Source organism: Ischnura elegans, chromosome 11 (assembly GCF_921293095.1).
Source record: "Ischnura elegans chromosome 11, ioIscEleg1.1, whole genome shotgun sequence".
In the NCBI taxonomy this organism is placed as follows: Eukaryota; Metazoa; Arthropoda; class Insecta; order Odonata; family Coenagrionidae; genus Ischnura; species Ischnura elegans.
In genome coordinates this window covers 6315388-6334476 of record NC_060256.1, presented here as the reverse complement: position 1 = coordinate 6334476, position 19089 = coordinate 6315388, and the positions used below count along the sequence as shown (strand labels likewise).

At 39.7% G+C, this 19089-nt stretch overlaps 1 protein-coding gene across 1 annotated transcript; it reads right to left on the bottom strand.

Annotated features, from left to right (window-relative positions):
* Positions 1–7851: 7851 nt before the first annotated feature.
* LOC124168488 lies at positions 7852–11632 on the bottom strand. Its single transcript, XM_046546793.1, has 2 exons — positions 11066–11632; positions 7852–8337 (listed from the first exon to the last, which is right to left on the bottom strand). The coding sequence occupies exons 1-2, from the start codon at positions 11543–11545 to the stop codon at positions 7927–7929; spliced, it is 891 nt and encodes a 296-aa protein (XP_046402749.1). The 5' UTR covers positions 11546–11632; the 3' UTR covers positions 7852–7926.
* Positions 11633–19089: the final 7457 nt, after the last annotated feature.

Below are 19089 nucleotides of genomic sequence, written 5' to 3'. Positions count from 1 at the left end.
AGTATTTAGCCGCTCATCGTCACTTTATTTTGTTCTGTTATTCTTGGGCAAGTTTTCCTATTGCTGTTGTGCCTAGATTATTACTTGGGATATTAATAATGCGGCATCGGGATGATGAAGTACAAGCGTTTCACATCGTGTGTTTTGGTTATCAGAAAAATGGATGATAACGTTGCCACTCGTTCGAATAGTACACCTGAAATTCATCTACGTCTACATAATACCCCGCAAGCCGCCTAAAAGGCGTGTGGCATGGGGTGTTAGGACACCAGCCTTTTTTTAGGACACCAAAAATTGATGCCACGACCCTCATGGAATTTGTTAAGACAAATTATTGCTATACGTCGGCGGCAAATCGAGTTGTAAAAGAAACTTGTAATACTTGAGGATAACGATCATAAGCTGTGCTGTTGACATTAGTGTAAGCTGTGCTGTTGAATTTGGCAACGCCGGATTAACGGAGAAGGTAGTCCTACGGTACGAATTCACAGCAAAACAGTCTGCACACAATCCACATGTGAGATCGCGAATCGGTTCCGCTGCCAACACACACACAAGCTACAACCTATTTCAATAATATAGGTAAATCTATAAACAATATACTAGCATATACCATAAAAATATAGTGGGAAATAGGCAAATACTCTTATCAAAAACTGGATGTCACTATCACATTCTTATATTCATCACGTACAACTTACAATAACAGAACTCGTTATGATGAATACAACTATTTATTCACTGATTTAAACCCTTAAATTAGCCCACACAAGTGACACAGGTGACATTTCTCATTGCTATTCGTTGAAATAATGGAATAACAAACTTCACACACAGTTTTTATTTCAATAGCGTGATCGTGAAATGTCATATCTACGGTGAACAACGGAGATTAGCACGCCACTGACAATTTTTACACTACTGTTAGACATTTATCGATAGCGTAATAGCACTTTTTACAACAATCACGATGGAACACTGATAACTCTTGGCCGATATTTTTCAACCTTGTCAAACTTTGTGCATTACAACCACTGGCACTGTGATTATTAGCAGTAGCTTAACGGGAGATGTCACGTTGAAAATAACACTATTTTGGCACAAAAATGTTCCTAGATGTTTCCAATCAGCGAGCAAAAGTTGCATTGACTGGAATTCACCCCATAATACAAGCACAGACAGTCCTAAACGACGAATTCTCCGGTACCTACGAGAAAACGGTTGAAGTTATTGTGTATAAAAGCTAAGCGGACATTAGTAAACATCAAAATCGATCTAATTACATACTTAAATGAATGATATGCCGTCGATAACATCAACTTACAATTAACGTATCCCCCTTCCAATGGCCGTGGCTCAGACTCCTGCAACGATGTTATTTAGGTATTATCAAATTTTTGGTTTAACTGCTCCAGTTTTATATTTTATGCCCTTACTCAGATATTAATATTATAAATAATGCAAAATATGAGGGCTTCCAAGCCTCTATCGTCGGATATTTATCTTTAAATATAAAATAATCAACACGTCTAACAAACGAAGCTCCCACAACTGCTGGCAACTATTGCAAACAATCACAACAATAGCTTCGCGTGATGTTTAGGCACCTTTGACGTCATCGAGGCTTCGTCGGCAGTGGCTTGGGGGGTGAGGGAGTTTTTCCCGCGCTTTAAAATTCGTTATCTTTATCATTAAATATCTCGCGAAAGAAAACTCAGATTTACATGCGGTTTTCTTTGTTGTATTCAGAAAATAATTTTCTGTCCGCCTATGAAATAAAAAAAATTCATGCAAGTTCCCCATTAGGTACCGTCCGTCGAGCACAAGGCTTCTCGCAAATCGATCAGTGTTCGCACGGGGATCGCCTCCACGTGCAGTGCGGTGATAGAGTGGCGAAATTAGTGGGTTATGGTATTGTGTAGTTGTTGTTTGCGTGAAAGTGAAAATTTAGAACCAGCAGGGTTATCCCACCAATCGCATGACCGGGCCATAAGTCGAAATCGACCATAACTCGATGGCCTCGAGACATACGTATGGCGATAAGCTTCGAGCGATTCTACTCTGAGGGAAAGGCCATAAGTCGGGTGGTAGCCAGGTGTGCCGACTTACAAAAAATATTGGGGGGGCCCAAACCGGGGCGTCATTTAGAAGCGTCATGTTCAACATTAGATCCTGATAACTCGAATACCGATATCTGGACACTCCGGGGAAAATCGATAAGCCTGACACATTTTTGAGGGGGCTCGGGCCCCCTCAGGCCCCATGGAGTCGGCGCCACTGGCGGTAGCTATGGCCTAAAGGCCGTAATACTATGGCCTGCCTAGGAGGCCGTCATAACACGGGCCATACAAAATAACATAGCTCGCCTAAGGAGTTATAAAAGAAATTTACGAAGTGTCATCCATTATATAGCAAATGTTACAAGAAATATATGAATATTGCGGGGGAGCACATGCGGATTCAACGGGCATTGGCTAGATGCATAAAAGAAAAACGTCGATCTGGAAAGAAACGTGTAATCTGTTCGCATACGATGATGATGTTTTTATTAAATATTTCCGCGCGTCAGAAGAAGTTGTTACTTACTTTTTAAGTAGATATAGTGGATGAACTAAAAGTTTGTTTGTAGCTAAAAAGTTAGAAATACTTTTTAAATGGTTGCTCTGTTGAAGTGAACGTAGGAACGGGCTTTTATTTGCTTTCTGTGCTACATTTGCTAGCAGATTCTTATGTACTTATTTGTTTCAAAAATCTGTAGGTAACTTGAAATATCTGCTATGAAATATTGCATATTTTAAGATTCTCGTTGCGTTACGGTTCACGCGGGAGGATAACAAAGAAACATAGGGCAAAACATTTTTTTTAGCAGTAAGGTAATCTGCAGTAAGTCGATGCGTGAAGGACAAGTGTCGTCCAGAAATCAAGGAAATTATGATAGTCTCATATTGATGTTTTAATTTTATACAGCTACCTAAACATAAGCCTATGAAAATAAAATAAATTAAACTTAAAGTTTCAATTTCATCTCATCGTGCTTTGGCGGGTCTTTCAAAGGCTTTTGGGGGCAAATGATTGCAGACATGAGACAATAGTTACACCATTGGAAGGAGAGGAAGGGTGTAAGAACTACAATAGGATGTCATGTTCTAACTCTATCCATTACATGTACAATTCTCGAATATGATAGTTATGTACGTTACAGATCGTGTACAAATTTCTTTTGCTTCTTCTCGTCCGTGATTTGCGTTATTCACTTTTTTCAAATCTCGCCAGCGTCTTCCGCCAGATCAGTGTTTAAAGAAAATCCAAATTTATCCTTTAATAGGAGTCCATTTTAGTTAAGGGACATAGAATTAATTTTTATCCACTTAGTACCATGAAATTCCTCATATTCGCCTACAGAAAGGGCGTAAAGCCTTTTGTCCGTATCATACGATATGGCCCCTCGCTAGTGGAATCGGTATAGGCCGTAATTTCGGGCCAGAAAATACGAAACTTACGTCCGGCCATACGTATGGCCCCGTTTAGCAGAATAGACTGCAGGATTAAATCCATTTAGTTTCGTTTCTATACTTCGCTCTTCGGTACGAAACTATTGAATTTTTACTGGTTTTGACTTTCGATTAGTTTTGCTTGCCATCCCTGCTTTATGAGGAAATGGAAAATGAAGCAATTTACTTTGTTGAGTTCACTAATATATTTGAAACACGGGTTTCATAGCAGAGATTCATCATCAGGTTAACTATGTTTTGAAGCTCGGGTCGTGCTTTTTCAAATATATTAGTGAACAACGTTTTTTCTTTCATTTTCCATAATGGATAGGATGCACAGAGCTAAGCCTGAAGATATGGGTCAGTATTTCATTTCTGCTTCCCATAATCCAAACGAACGCCTTTCTTCTACCTCTTTTGATAGTATCCTCGTGCCTTTCAATAATTAAGGTTTTTATTTTCATTATAAATCATGAAATGTTAACCAAAATATATGACCTGTTCCAGTGGGGTACCCAGGAATTTCATTCGGGTGTGGGTCCAAAGTCGGGGGTTCTGAAAAAATAGGCTTATGTGTAGAGGGTTATAAACTAATTTTAACACTTTCCATAATCAAAAAAACTTCATTTGTCAAAGATATCTTTTGTAAATTCATGATTTTTCAATATTTCGTTTTCTTTTACGAAGGAAAGTACTAGTGTTTCTACATTTCGGGGGGGGCTTCGGACCCCCCCGTACCTCCTCCCTCGCTATGCCACTGGCCCGTTCCCTACCCCACTCATCCGGGGTTCATGGAATTTCAAATTTCATCATTCGTAAATTCCCCGAAAAATTGTAATCATTACTGCTTGAAATATTCAACTATTCTGAATCCAATTAAGACTTTACTAGAATATGGAAAACCCACTCGTTATACCCGTCACCAAAGTCCGAAAGCCCTCCTCCCCTGCTGATTTCCGCCCAATGTCGATTCTATGTGCCTTACCTTTAGCCTTTGAGGAAATAATTCATCGCCAACTGACTGATTACCTCTCTGCCAAGGCGGCACATTGAATCAAGTTTCCGTGAAGGCTTCAGTGCCAGGGGCGGTCTGGCAAGGGCCGGCAATCGCTGGGGACCCCGAGCTTAGAATGCCCCCCCACTCAACGCTCGAATTTATCGTGAAGCGTGAGTGAAAGGTGTTTTAACAACGATTCGGGTTACTTGAATCAAAGTTTTTTTTGCGGATATTATATACTTCGGAGTCATTTTTTGCCATATTTACGAAATACTCAGGGTAAATAATATTACATAAAAAGTAAATAAGAACAGGGAGTCAAAACATAAAAAAACTTGATGAAAAATTTTTGAAGGGTTTTTCGAATAGGTTATTTTAGAGGTCTTTTCTTTTTTAAATTACTGAGCAGTTTCAAGGAAAAAGTTGAATAAATAGATAATATAATCATAGTACAATATTAAATTTTATTAGTTGTGAAATTGTCACTTTTCAATATATTTTCACTCGTGAAATTGCTATTTTTCATTATTTGTTATTAGTTTTTATGCGCAAAAATATGGGGGGAACCCACGATCAAAAATAGGGGTGGCAAGCCATGGTTGTTCAAGATGTTGGTAAGATTTAAGCAATGTTAAGGTGAATGAAATCGACATTTAAAAAAAAACTCTAACAGCTCTATAATAGTTTTTAAAATTATTTGCTTGAAGAAATACTATTTTCCTTGAAGACATTTGCGATTTTCTTACTCGGCTACAATCCCGTGCATTATTTATTAGTAATCCCCTTAGCAGCAGATTAAATAAGGTCGATAGGGCAAAAACACATTGTTATTACACAATGGATATTTTGACTACGTTGCATGGATATCCTGCTAGTAACACCCACCATGGATAGTAAAACTAAGGCCTCATAGATATTCAAGTAGATACATCCATGATATTAACAAAACTGTTGTCTCAATCAGTATTCATAGGTAGTATATATTCTGTATGAAATTGAATATCACAATTTTTTGTCTGTATGTCTGGGGATAACCAAAAACCTTAAAAAGCACACATATTATCTATTCATTAGATGTTGTGAAGATATCTAAACGCCTTTTTAAACGGGGCACGTACTTTCACAATCTGACGTGTATAGGAAGGCGTAGCCAAAATTGCGTCGTGTAATGCGATGAATTGCTAGAACACATGCGAGAATGCGTGGACGTGAGATGGCACAATAGCCCCTGTTCTGATTTCGTGCATGCATTCGCCCAATTCCACGACAGTTTAGAAATTAATGCAGTTCTAACCTGCGCAATGGGGTATTTTCCGTCATCAAAGAAAACTAAAGACAGATTGTGATTCGTTACACGCCATTTTTGTATTCTTAATATACAAATTACTTGGCTTTAGAAATCCCAGTTTGGACGGGTGTTATTGGTCAATTTTAACCTCATTTGAAAATGGCCAGATTAGCGGCAATGCGATGCCACTCCACGAGATGGTACAGGGACCCAGATGCTATTCGCGTAGTCAGGAGTTTTACATCGTCTGAGATTACCAATGAATGCATGTGGCACAGAGCTCGGCGGTATATCTCTTCATAATCACCTATTAAAAATTGCCTAAGATTGGATAGTTTCCCTCGCTTGGTAGGGTTTAAATGGTCCTTATTTAAGCCAAGCGCTACCTGCAAGCAGGGTACTCTGCTACCTGCTAGCAGCCTGCATCGTGGCGGCACTCATAGCCTCGCACCAAGGTGGCCTCTCACAGCGGCAGCCGGAACCAGTATGACTTCACACAGGTTTTTTCCAGCATTTTTACTTATTGTTAGCCGTCGCGTTTTCGCGCACGTTAAAGTTTTTCACTTTTCATTTAACCGCGAAAAATAGATATCGCCATTTAAAAATCTAAAAGCGTAAAATATAAAAAATCCAAGAGAAATAATCTTTCGATTCAGGCAATAACAAATGGGAAACCTTGTTCCAATTGCAAAGAAAACTTGTTCCAAATAATCTTAGCTTTATTTGTTGAGCCTTTATTTTCATCATATATTTGGAATTCTTCTCAAGCACTCCTAGGAAACGACCCTTAATCGGTAGAATACTTTGATAATAATTCTTCACGACAGTACCTAGCGCTCTGTGGCCCTTTAAACTCGGATTCTCTGCGATCGCCTTTCAGCCTACCTGGCCAAACCGCCCCTGTCCGAGCTTCAATTTGTCAGCCGTCATTGCTGCCGATCCTAAACCAGTACGTGAAAATCCATCGCGTGATGCGGAACTAATTTAGTATAAACGCCGTCTTATAAGTCTATGGCAGACTATGTTCAGCAAAGTATTGGATGAAAGTGGATCGCGTAACACTCACCACAGCGCCACGGACATTTTTGAAAATCGATTAAAATGCGACCGAAGTGGCAACAGAAATCAGCCTTCTACGGGATGTAATTGAGCCTCCTATATACAGACTCCTTGGGGGAAAGATTGCGTAAACTATCATCCTCTATATCACTCCGTCATTTAAGGCTTCCTTAATAAATACTGAAGTTGTTCTCAAAAAGCTCAATAATTTCACCAGAAAATTCATTTGGTCTCGTGCTCTGATTGGCTGCTGCTTATTCCACGTAATTGTTCAGTGATGGCAAATTCAATGGATAAACGATGGAAATAAGGACACTTGTCATCCCTACCAACCTCTGAAAATGATTAAGTAATAATTATAATTATAATTGATAGTTATAATTGATAATATAATTGATAGTTATAATTTAAGCCATCATTTTCGCCATCCCTGAAGTAGTACGTGGATATTGGTCGCGTCATTCCGGCGAAATTTGGTATAATTATAGATTTATATTGGCAATAATTAAAAACTAAAAAACTCTAAAAATAATTAACAAACAGCTGTGGGTCCTTGATAAAAGAATTAACGCGTACTGGATGCCATTCAATTAATGAAATTCGGTGTAATATATAATCTATGGAGATCAATGGGAGAATAAGGGTAAAAAATTATAATGCAATGCAATTAGAGAGCCAACCACGTCATCAAATTTTAATGCATCCCCAGGTACATCCAATGTAATATAATTTGGTACTTGGCATGCCATGGCGATATTGTGACGATGCCTTTGGTGACATGCATCATGACACGTAGGACAATTTGGCCATGCAGGAAAAAATCACATGAACACACCAAATTTAAAAATCACCAAAATGAAAGCGTTGTATTAATATTTTACAAGGTAGTGGAGTTCATCGTGAATGACCTGCTGCTCTCACACAATTTTATGAACAAGATGCATGACAACTAACACTTTTGATTTTACAAAGAGTGAAGGAGCATAATTTGGAACTCGGTACCCTAATGCGACATAAGAAAAGCAAAACTAATAATATTTCCTCACAGGTTTACGAGAGTGAATCAAGTTTTGGATATCATTTCAACAATATTAATCCATTTGTGATAGTTGTAATTTTATCATATAAATCTTGCATGTGACGTCATCCAGCACTGTGCCTTGTGGTACTCTTACGAACTGGGGTTTTACATTCATCTTCGACAGTCTCTCCAGCCCTTCATTGCGTGCACTTATCAAGGACTTCCTCTTCTTCTCAAGCATTTTTAATTCGTGTTCCAATCCTTCGAAGTCTTCGAGATCGGAAGCCATATCTGATGTACCTCTCCTCCTTGTCTGTACCTGTCTTCCTCGCAGCTGAATTTCGCCAGCTACAGTTCCTCCCAGGTATCCAGTTCTGCGTTGGCACTGGTTTCTTTCCTCCATAGATGAACGGCAATGGGTGTGGGAATGATGTCCTCTTTCTCCACCTTCCAATGTATTGCCGTCATCCATGCGATTCGTCTGTGAAAAAAAGAAAACATATTGTTATAGATGATGTTTAGAAGATTTCTAATGTACTATGAGAATTAAATTTTTAATGGTGTCGTTCACCAGAATTTCGTAACTCATTGAAATAATTTTTTATAGAAAATTAAGATAAGCTTCGACAAAAAATATCCTCCCCATGTATTTTTTTGTCCCTTTTGTTCAATGTAAAAAACATGGAATCTGTCACCCAGTTTCCACGTGTCGGTGATTTCTTTGTATATTTTGTTTCATTTATTCGTTTTTAGGAAATCATATAGTGAGGGTGTTATCGCTAGTAGTGGCGGATCCAGGATAGGGAATAGGGGGGAAACGTGTGGTTCTGGGGGTCACTTACCAGCTTTAGGGGGGTCGGAAAGGTAACGATAATTTTGAGGATTTCTAAGCTTGTAACAACACATAATAAGGTTGTCCAATTACTAATTTTTCAAAGAATAAATTTTTTTGAACAAAAATCATCTATGGTATTCATTGAAATATTTACATTGCTCCATCTCTGTGATTCCTCTTTTAAATGCTTATCCCAATCGAAAGAATCAATATGAAATACACCCATGTCTCGTATAGCGCAATTTCGATGTAGCGCAAATTCGGGTGTTTTCCCGGCGTAGGTGTTGGATGAAAAGTTCTCGGGCTTTCCACCGGGTAATAAAATCCTTCTCCGCCGACGTTTTGATGTCCATCAGGGGCATCATCCTCAGGGAAACTGAGTGTCAAGACAAAAATTTTTGTCTCGACACTCAGTTGCCCTGAGGATGATGCCCCTGATGGACATCGAAACGTCGGCGGAGAAGGATTTTATTACCCGGTGGAAAGCCCGAGAACTTTTCATCCTAGCGCAAATTCGTTCCTCGGGGAAACATCGCTACGCAGTGTAGCCTAATCAAAAAACTTAAACGCTCTGATGATAAAACGTGAAATTGCGCTAAGTACGCACGAAATTGCTATCATTTTACGCATATTACCATTATTTTCTTGCCTCAAATCTTCTTTTTTGTTTATATATTAATCGAAATCCATTGCTGTGCAATGGCCAAAAGTATTACTCGTCATTGGGTCCAGATAGCCGGCATACCGAAGTAATTTATCTCGTATCCTTAACAGAATGATAATAGTTAATTTAGATCATTAATTAAGCGTGGGGCTAATGGAAATGAGTTTTTTTAAGCAATACGGTTTGAGACGTAATTTTTGCCGTCATAGGTTATCGGGCGATTGACTTCCAGGTAGAGGGTCTTCGCTAAAGCCTTCAAGTTCATCGGTATTCACGGGGAAGAAATGGAGCGGTAGCCGAGTTGCGTATGAATAGCATCAACACATAAAAGGGTCCGCTTTAGAGTCTCAAACACAATGGCTTCGTTCCCTCCCTGCAGTCGTAGGCCCTCTGCGTCTTAGGAACACGGTTCAGCAGTGGAAGGTGATTTCGATAGAGCCATGCAGAGTAAAAACCAAGAGAAAATGGCATAGTATAGGAATGCGGGTAGAAAAATCAATTTATCAAGAAAAACAATAAACCTAGAAGAGAAATTGAAAGAGGCCGATTGCTTTGAAAATGGAGAGCGTTAAAACGATATTGCTTGGAAGTTTAAATACACGATGCCTAATTCTGAATAAAGACGAAGTTAAAACATCAGTGACCTCAGCCGCAACAACTTCAACCAAGCGGTCTACACATACGGAAAGTTCATTGTGAATCTGTACCAAAAGACGAGGGTGGTATTTGTTCCGAGACATTTTTGAAAGCTCCGGTTGGTTCCAGACTTTTAAACGGCAAGCAGGTATTTCAGTGCGGCGATATCAGGTGAATCTGGAAGTGTTGAAAGCGTAGTCACCGCAATATTTTCTGATGAACTCCAATATGTAATTCAAAGTGGTTCCTTTCCCCCTCAACTAGTTTTTAGAGTTGACGAGACGATATTGTTTTGGAAAAGAATGCATTTTCGTGCATTCATTTTCAGGGAAGGTAAACCTGGGTCTGGTTTTAAGGCATTTAAAGACTTTCACGTAGCTGCTAATGCTTCGGAGGACTTCAAATTAAAATGATTAATCATTCGTAAACTCCGCTAGCTATGAAATGGCATTCAAAGTAGCATTTGCCTGTCATTTCGATGAGCGACAAAAGGGCCTGGGTGACACAATAGTTGTTTTTAGACTGGTTTGAAAAATAATCAACTGCCGGCAATGTATTACGAACCCCTGAGATATCAGATGTTAGTCTACCCGCACGAAAGGAGGGAATTTCAAAAGCGCGTACGAATTATTTTTAACGTGAATATAAGTCTTTGAATGCGTTACCACTATCTTTAAAGATACTTTCAACTGTAAAATTTATATAAATAGGGTATTTTAAGGCTATTTATGGGAATATTTATGGTTGAGAGGGTATTTGATACCCAACACCTATGCTACCAGGAATGCTTCCCTATCTTCCCAATGTTAAAACGCTCTCGTATAACGCAAATTCGTATAGCGCAAAGACCCCAAGGAACGCATCCCTTGCGCTATACGAGACATAGGTGTACACGCTTTCGTTCCAAACACCCTATCAGATCCACCGCGGGATCCAGGTTTTCACCTTTTCAAAGCTGGTCTCACGCACAGAAATCGATGCCCGCTCTTGTAAACATTTCGTATATTACTCAGAGAAAGGAAGCCTTCTACCTTAGGCAATAGTACTTTAATTCAACTTAAATTATGTACTCACATTTTCGGATGAATTTCTTTGGTAGAGAGAGTGGTAGTAGCACTTGCACCCAGATGAAGTCTGATCGGAGTACTGGTAGGCAGGGGTCGTCTGTTGCGAGTAGAGCTCTCCATGCTGCTGTCGCCTCTTTTCGTCGGTGATTTTGTGCGCCAACCTATGTATTAGCGCCTTTATTATTATGGGCTCGGGTTGTACCCACAGCTGGTCGTTTTCCGGTTCCTCCGTCATATCCGTGACCAAATCAAGGAATATCTTAACTTCCTCGGTTGCCTCTCCTCTCCCAATCCGGTCCGCTAGTCCACGGAGAAAATCCAGCGGAATTGCCGAGACACTCGGATTTTCTGCGGGCCGGCTCGGTGCTGGTGGATCAGCTGCATACCTATCGCCAGGCATCGCACCTTCCCGTTGTTCCCATTCTTCTGCGGGCTCATTTTGGCGTGGATCCCTATTGTCATATTGAGTTTGGAAGCCAGTATTCATCGTGTTGCACCCAAATGAAATCTGATCGGAGTATTGGTGGACAGAGCTCGTGTGTTGCGGGTAGAGCTCTCCATGCTGCTGTCGCCTCTTTTCGTCGGTGATTTTGTGCGCCAAACTAAGTAGTAGCTCCTCCATTATTATCGGCTCGGATTGTACCCACAACAGGTCGTTTTCCGGATCCTCCGTCATATCCGTGACCAAATCCAAAATTATCTTAACTTCCTCAGTTGCCTCTCCTCTCCCAATCCGGTCCGCTAGTCCACGGAGAAAATCCAGCGGAATTACGGAGACACTCGTGTTTTCTGCAGGCCGGCTCGGTGCTGGTGGATCAGCTGCATACCTATCGCCAGCCATCACACCTTCCCGTTGTTCCCATTCTTCTCTGAGCTCACTTTGACATGGATCCCTATTGTCATATTGAGGTTGGAAGCCAGTATTCATCCCGTCCATTCCATGAGTACAGAAGTCCATCTCCTCAGATGCCTCACAAGGATGGTGACAGGCTCTAGGCTGTTGTGATGCAATGTAATATCCGTTTATTGCATCACTTTCGTTATGATGGTATGGGTTCTCGCGGTCCATTCTATTGTCCCATTGCTGTCTATCGTCTTCAGCCAACATATAAGGATATTTATTTATTTTATTTATTTATTTATGTCACACCAAAAACAGCACTAAGGCCTTTACATTGGGCTTATAAACAAAATAAATTATATAAATATAATAATGAACATGTAAAAAAAAATAATATCATAAGTAACAATCATTTTCAGCTTATACAACAGATACAAAGGTCAGTGTCAGAAAGATAGACTTTTCACTTGGTTATTAAAATTAGAGCGGGAGGCGAAGATGTCAAGAGAGGAAGAAGTATTGGAGACTGAATTGAAAATAGAAGGTAGGCGGGAAAAGAGGGATCGTTGAGATATTGCCAGACGGAAGTTGGGCTGGTGTAGAAGTTCAGTATTGCGGGTTTTGCGAGCAGGAATGCGTAGTGAAAAGAAGGATAGGAGATCACTGGATCTGAAGGACCCATTTAAGATGCGGTAAAGAAATTTGATGTCTAATGTCAATCTGCGGTGGTTGGGGTGTAATAATCCAAGTGAAAGAAGTATTTCGGCACGTGAAGAGAATCTGAGGTGAGGTATGCGGTGTCGAACTATTGCTAAGAAGAAATTGAGTGGACGGTTGATTAATTTTAGTGTGGTGGGAGAAGCAGTTGACCAAATGGGGGAGCAATATTCGAGGATGGGTAAAAAAAAAATATTTGCTGGCGTCTTCAGCCATCATGTAATGATGTTTGTAGGCATCAAAAAGTTCCATTGGAATATACATGTACTTTGATAAATCATCGTTACCACTGCCGAAAGTGTCATTGCATTCCATTTGTGTGTCAAGACACAATTTTTTCTTCTTAGGGGGCATATCAGAATATTCCATGTCATAAATTTGCTCTGGTGAGAAGGGGCGTGAATTAATAACACTACCCAAGCTTTCACCCTTCCGTTTAGATGGCACGCAAGAACGATATGAAGCGCCAGGATTCGTTGGTGGGCAAAGATGAGAATTTACCACGTCAAATTCAACGCTGACACGTTTATTACTGTTATCTGTTACCTTGCGACTGCCATTTGCTTTGAGGATCGCACTTTTGCGACCAATTCCCTTGTTTCCGCCGTCTGTATTCTGTTCAGTTTGCACGACAGGACGATTAAATATGCCACAGTTCACAGGATTGGAATGGATATAATTTATTATCTCACCTTCGGCATCTGGACGAACGTTGGTGTTAGCCCTTCCATGGTCGTGTCCCAGTCTTTTCTTTTCTGCCGACATGGATAGACGGTTGTTGTCACCAGGCGAGATGTCACAAGCGATGGCAGGAGTTTGTGTCACTGGATGGTCTTGAACACGTCGTCTTTTGGCCGAATTTGCACTCGATGGAACTCTCTTTAAAATTCGTTTCATGATGTACGTGGCGGAAAATGTAGATGGTGAAATCTGCTCTTTGGTATCAACTCCAAATTCACCCAATGTAATCGATTATGTGATTATATATTTCAGGAAACAAATGCAATCTCTTATTTGCAGGAGTTATTTTCGAACTCTGCTGGTCGAAGTCGGAACTCCGCCGGCTGCAGCTGACTGCAAACGCCCGCGAGATGACTATTTTCTTCCTCTGCTACTCAAGTGATTGATGTTTATTCACTGTAGCTGTTTTATTCTGTAACAAGTGCGTTTAAACCTCGTTTATAACACCACAGTATGCTATCGCATCCGCTCTGTATCGCTTGGAAAATCCAATTGATAAAATGTCACCGTACGGCTACGTTTTACTGGTTGCCAGGGTGAACGAAAGTATTGTTGCGGCGCCAGATATGCCCTCTGCGGGCCTGCGGTAATATTGCCCTTCGCCATATGCTAAATTCCATTATTTTGAGCTCAATGTAGGAGAGAATGGACGAAAAAATTATATGTTTTAAATATTATCATGTTCTCTGAGTGGTAAAGACCATTCGCATCCCCCATCCTTTTACGCCGGATACTGATTTTGAAGTATGTTGCGGGATATTTAGTGTAATTTTTATTTTCATGATGGGGCAATGAATGAGGTCAAATGTTTTTCTAACACTACGGTTTGTTGAAAGATCGCTCTTGAATACAAGACTTATTAAAAAAAAACGTATTTTCCCTAACCGTGTTGAGTCTATAAGTATTGGCTGATTCATTAAAATTCATATGTATCTTTTTTTTATAATATACCGGTTTTATTGTGAAGGCTTTCACGGTGATGCCGGGAAGAATAATTGATATGATGAATAATCATGTTTTCCCGGATACCACCGCGTTGTTTAATGTCTGATGATGACGGTGCCGTCGGAAGTCCCGCAAAAACCTTCAGATCAGTCGTTTGGTTCATCTCGGAAATAGATGCAGGAACTACGCTTACAGAGTTATGTATCAAACTCCACTCCTTGACGGAAGATGGGTTTGTATACATTCTGTGGTGTATAGAGGGGTCTTCAGGGGGGCCGTACCCCCTCTCTGGAGACTGCGCCCCTTAGGAGTTCTCTAATTTAGACAACTGCCTTTGCGGTAGGCTTTTGAAAAAAAAGGTCTTAGTTTCAAATTATTGTGACCCCTTCATTCCACGTTTAAACATGAACTTCCCTGCACACATCCTCCTAAATGACTTGATGGAATTTTCAGCCAATCAAGAATCAAGGAGCTACTTCGTAAATTTAAGCACATTTTTATTGTCTCCCACCGGTGTCAGCTGTACCTTAGATTGTGATAGTGTAACCACATCGCTGATTAAGTGTGACAAGGTTGTAATTGTCATTTTGGTCTATGATTTAGTTATCTGTTCCTACTACTGCTAATTTTTGCATGACAAGGGCGCAACGGGGATGATAACTAGGGGGGCAAGCCATTGTCTATGGGAAGGGGGGGGGGGGGGGAAACCAAGTTGTGACATTAATTTTTGAGATTATTTCCTTGAAAAATAGTTTAATTTTAGTTACATATCTTATACTAATGCATATTAATTGTCATGGGTTTAAAAATTTTTTGAATGCTTTCGTTTCAATTCACTACTGATTTTGCTTAAAAACCTCTGCGAATTTTCTTTTTTGGGAGGGGTGGGGGCAGCTGCCCTTCGCTGGGTACGCCCGTGATACATGGCATAATTGAAAAAAGGACTTCTCCCGGGATCTGGATTTAAACAAAGGAAATAAGAGTGGATAAATACCAAATTTGCCTCTGCAGATATTGCTAGTGTTGATGTTGATAGTCTGTTTCTCTGGATGCAAAACATCCCACCTGTTTAAAATTCATCTCTGAAGGAGCACCAAAATGCAATGTAATATTATTTGTTGAAGAAAGATACTACTATGCGCATGTGGTAGGTTGTTTTTTCTGATTAAAGTTTTATGGAGGTCATCTACATCATCCTAAACTACGTCGAATGCGGCCTCAATAGGCGTGTGGCGGGGGGTATCAGAACACAAGTCTTATACACGTAAAAAAGAAATTTTCTTACCAAACTATGCATAGCATTTATCATAGTCGTTTATCGTGCGGGGTAAAAGCGAATTCCCTCTCCTCTCCGCTCGATAAATATCTCTCTTAATTTATCGTTACTGTCGGACGCAGAAAAGTGTAGAGGTTCTAATATGATGTTCTCCCCGTCACTCTTATTTCACAATTTTTCAACCAATCTCATCCTAGCGCGCGGCCTGCGAGTCTCCAGCGGCTTCCAACCCAATTCGTTTAACATCTGAGTAACGCTTTCCGTTCTCCCGTCGCACAGTGGGCTGGAATCGAAAAAAGCTGGCCAAAAATGATTTTTTTCACCTTTTAATTTGGGAAAAACTATTATATTTTCAAATTATAGAACGATCAGTGACTACATTACTGAATTAATTTTATTTATAACTAATTTTTTTTAAGCAGGATAGGGTAAACTACCCAGTTATTGGCACTTTAAGGACCTTGACGAAGAAAATTAACTCTTGTGACCGTTGTATCACAACTTCAGTTTATTTATAACTTGCCTTAGATCTGAGAGACATGTTGCTTTAGTTTCCCCATGTGAGCGAATTATATTTTACATACAACTATTTACTAAAAATAATTGTTTAAAAAGTCCAATAATCCCAGTTATTGGCACCCTTATTCCAGTTATTGACACACTGTTTTCCAGTTATTGGCACACCAGATTTTCACGCACTGCTTAGCACATTTTCTTTTAAGTTATAATATATTAAAGAAATATAGCCTTTTTAAGCTAATGAATCGATCATTATCTTACCTGTAAGTATATTAAAACAGTGAGAGGTGGTAAAATATCTTTAAGTGAAAATCCAATGCTGTAACTTAAAAATTTTACGTTTTAATGATTTTACGCTCAAAACAAATTATTTTTGGACTCAAAAAGTAAAACTTTACATGTTTATTATGTATTTAGATTAATATTTGTTTTATCTCTTCAAAATATCTATAGATCAGTTTGGGAAGTGCTGTCCTCTGAAAACTCATAGCATTCATAACAAACAAATAGATTAAAGTTAGTATCATCTGGAAGATGCATTTGGTGCGTTTTTGGGACACAATTTAGGTGATACAACTTCTTGCAATTGCTGCATTCAATTCCTACCTTCTTTTGCCCCACATAGGAGTTACACATACCATTGGTAAATTCCTTCCACTGACAGGTGTGAGTACGACTTTTCTTCCAATGCCAGTGAACGATGAGATTCAATGGCGAAAGACTTTTGACCTTGTTGTTGTGATAGATGATAGTTGGTTAACGGGGGAAATGAGATCTACGGCCTCTATAATAGAGGATTCAATAGTGGGTTCTCAAATGGCCGTAAAATTTGACACCACTCGCCAGAGGAATAAGGAAAAAACACTTCACCAGAATGCCCTCCTGTTACAGTTTACGGGAATTACTTCCACGCGACTACCACAGACACAACCACACACCCCCGAATTGACACCTTCGCAAGGCGACAGCCTCGACCTCGCTAAGGTAACCTGGGACCCTTCGCACAGCTGGATGGACTCTTTTACTCCTTTTGAATCACCTATTGTTTTTGTGGTAAAGATGTACTAAAAATACTTTGGGATGGTAGCTATTCCTGCTCATTTCCTAATATCAATGGTTTAGCTGCCTTTTACATTCTCTTTGGCTCTATTTTGAATGGTCATTTTATTGCCTTTTCTTTAAAAGTCTTTTTTGTTGCTTGCTTCTGCAGTTTTTTCTCCTCCCTTTCCTCCTTTCTTAGTTCCTTTTCTGTTTGAGTTTCTTATTTTATTCTTCTTTTCTTGTCATTTCCATTTTTCTGGGGTCAATTTACGTCTTGTACAAATGGTACCCTTTCGGTACTTCTTTTTTCCTTTCTTTTTCGTGTTTCGGGCCAAAAAAGAATGATATTCATTGAGGTTACACTATATGGTCCTTCATCGTGGCATGGACCCACGGTTAGGTCTGACCTGTGTATGTGTGGCTCAGGAGGAATTTCAGATAATGCTGCCTCAGTCTCCACATAAATCTATCGGTAGTTCTATCTTCTGTGTTATGCTGGTTATGTACAAGTACAATTACTTTATCACCCGTTCCTTCTTCCTCATTCTCCATCAATTTGCATTGTAATTTGATAGCGCTCCCACAATCTATATAGAACTCTGAATTCCTCTCCTTTTCCCAAATTTTGTTGAATACTTTAAAAAATTTCACTTTGCTCTTCCCCAACCATCAAAGAAAAATCATCTTATGGAAGTGGATTCATCTTACAAACTGAGATATTCACACTGACTTTGGATGAACGCTTTCCTAGGCACTTAGAATAATCTATTGCGTTGGCATTCCATGGAAATAGACCTAATGCCCTGAAACCATTCTTAACTATTCTAGATAAGTCAATGTTGTTTAATATGGCTGAAAGAATGGGAACAAAATCCTCTTTTTATCGGCGTTAGGGTTTTTGGTCTATTCGAGTACGGCATCCTTCCACTAGTCTTTATTGGCCTAAAGGCAGCCACATCAGCGGGTTGCAATATTTTTGTGGCATTTTGGTACAGAGCAATTAGAATAATTTGAAATTCTTTGAATAGCGAACTGCGGTGGTATAGCAGATGGGTTTTGTGGCCATCTACAAACAACACTACTGGTAATGGGATTTTATTTTCCAAAAGATAAAGATGAAAAACATTCCCAATAAATTTAAAAAACACTTTGACCTCATCCACCCATTGCCACTGCGCCCTATCCCCCATTTTTCAGGAACCTTTTGGACTATTTTATTAGGGATCCTCTGTAGAAGGTAGATGATCATCGGAGGACACGTATTTTTGTAGCTGTAAACGGCTGGTGTCCTAACACCCCCTGCCACACGCCTTTTAGGCGGCTTGCGGGGTATTACGTAGATGTAGATGTATTTCCTGAGGATGAAAAGGTAATTATGACGGTTAGTGTTGCCTTCACGTGACGGTGGGGGTAACTTCATATACATTTTTTGATCCAGAGGGGCAAGCACTTAGTTCTTTTCAGGGCATGACATGAAATTAGTTTATTCGCCAACTAACACACTATTCAGATCAGAGAGGATATCATACTTGTTTTGTTCTTTAAGAATGTCCTCCATAGGTTTAAACCAGCCTCGGATATATATAGGATATCGCTCACGCATGCACTTGCATCAGTTACTCCTTCAAATGAACGGTAAGAAATTTCAGGGTATAGGAAGCCATGATACCACTTAAGTCCAGGAGTATTGCCCTTAGAAGGATTTCCGCGATTATTTTTCTCGAATTCTTGGCATCATCAATCATCAATTGTTTTGCTTGGAATTCTTTGAAGTTATTAATTATCCAATTATTGGCACCCATTTTTCTAGTTATTGGCACCCATGCCAAGTACTGGTTACGCTCATTTCTATGAGTCAAAATATAAAATGCACATTTATACTAGCAGTACAATGCATTTGGCGAACAAAATAAATATATAAATGTAGTTGCTGAAATTTCCAATACTTGGC

Coding starts and splice junctions, on each gene's coding strand:
- LOC124168488 (XM_046546793.1), bottom strand. CDS start 11,545: ATGAATACTGGCTTCCAAACTCAATATGACAATAGGGATCCACGCCAA. Junction 8,338..11,065: donor AAAGAAATTCATCCGAAAAT/GTGAGTACATAA, acceptor TTTTTTTCACAG/ACGAATCGCATGGATGACGG.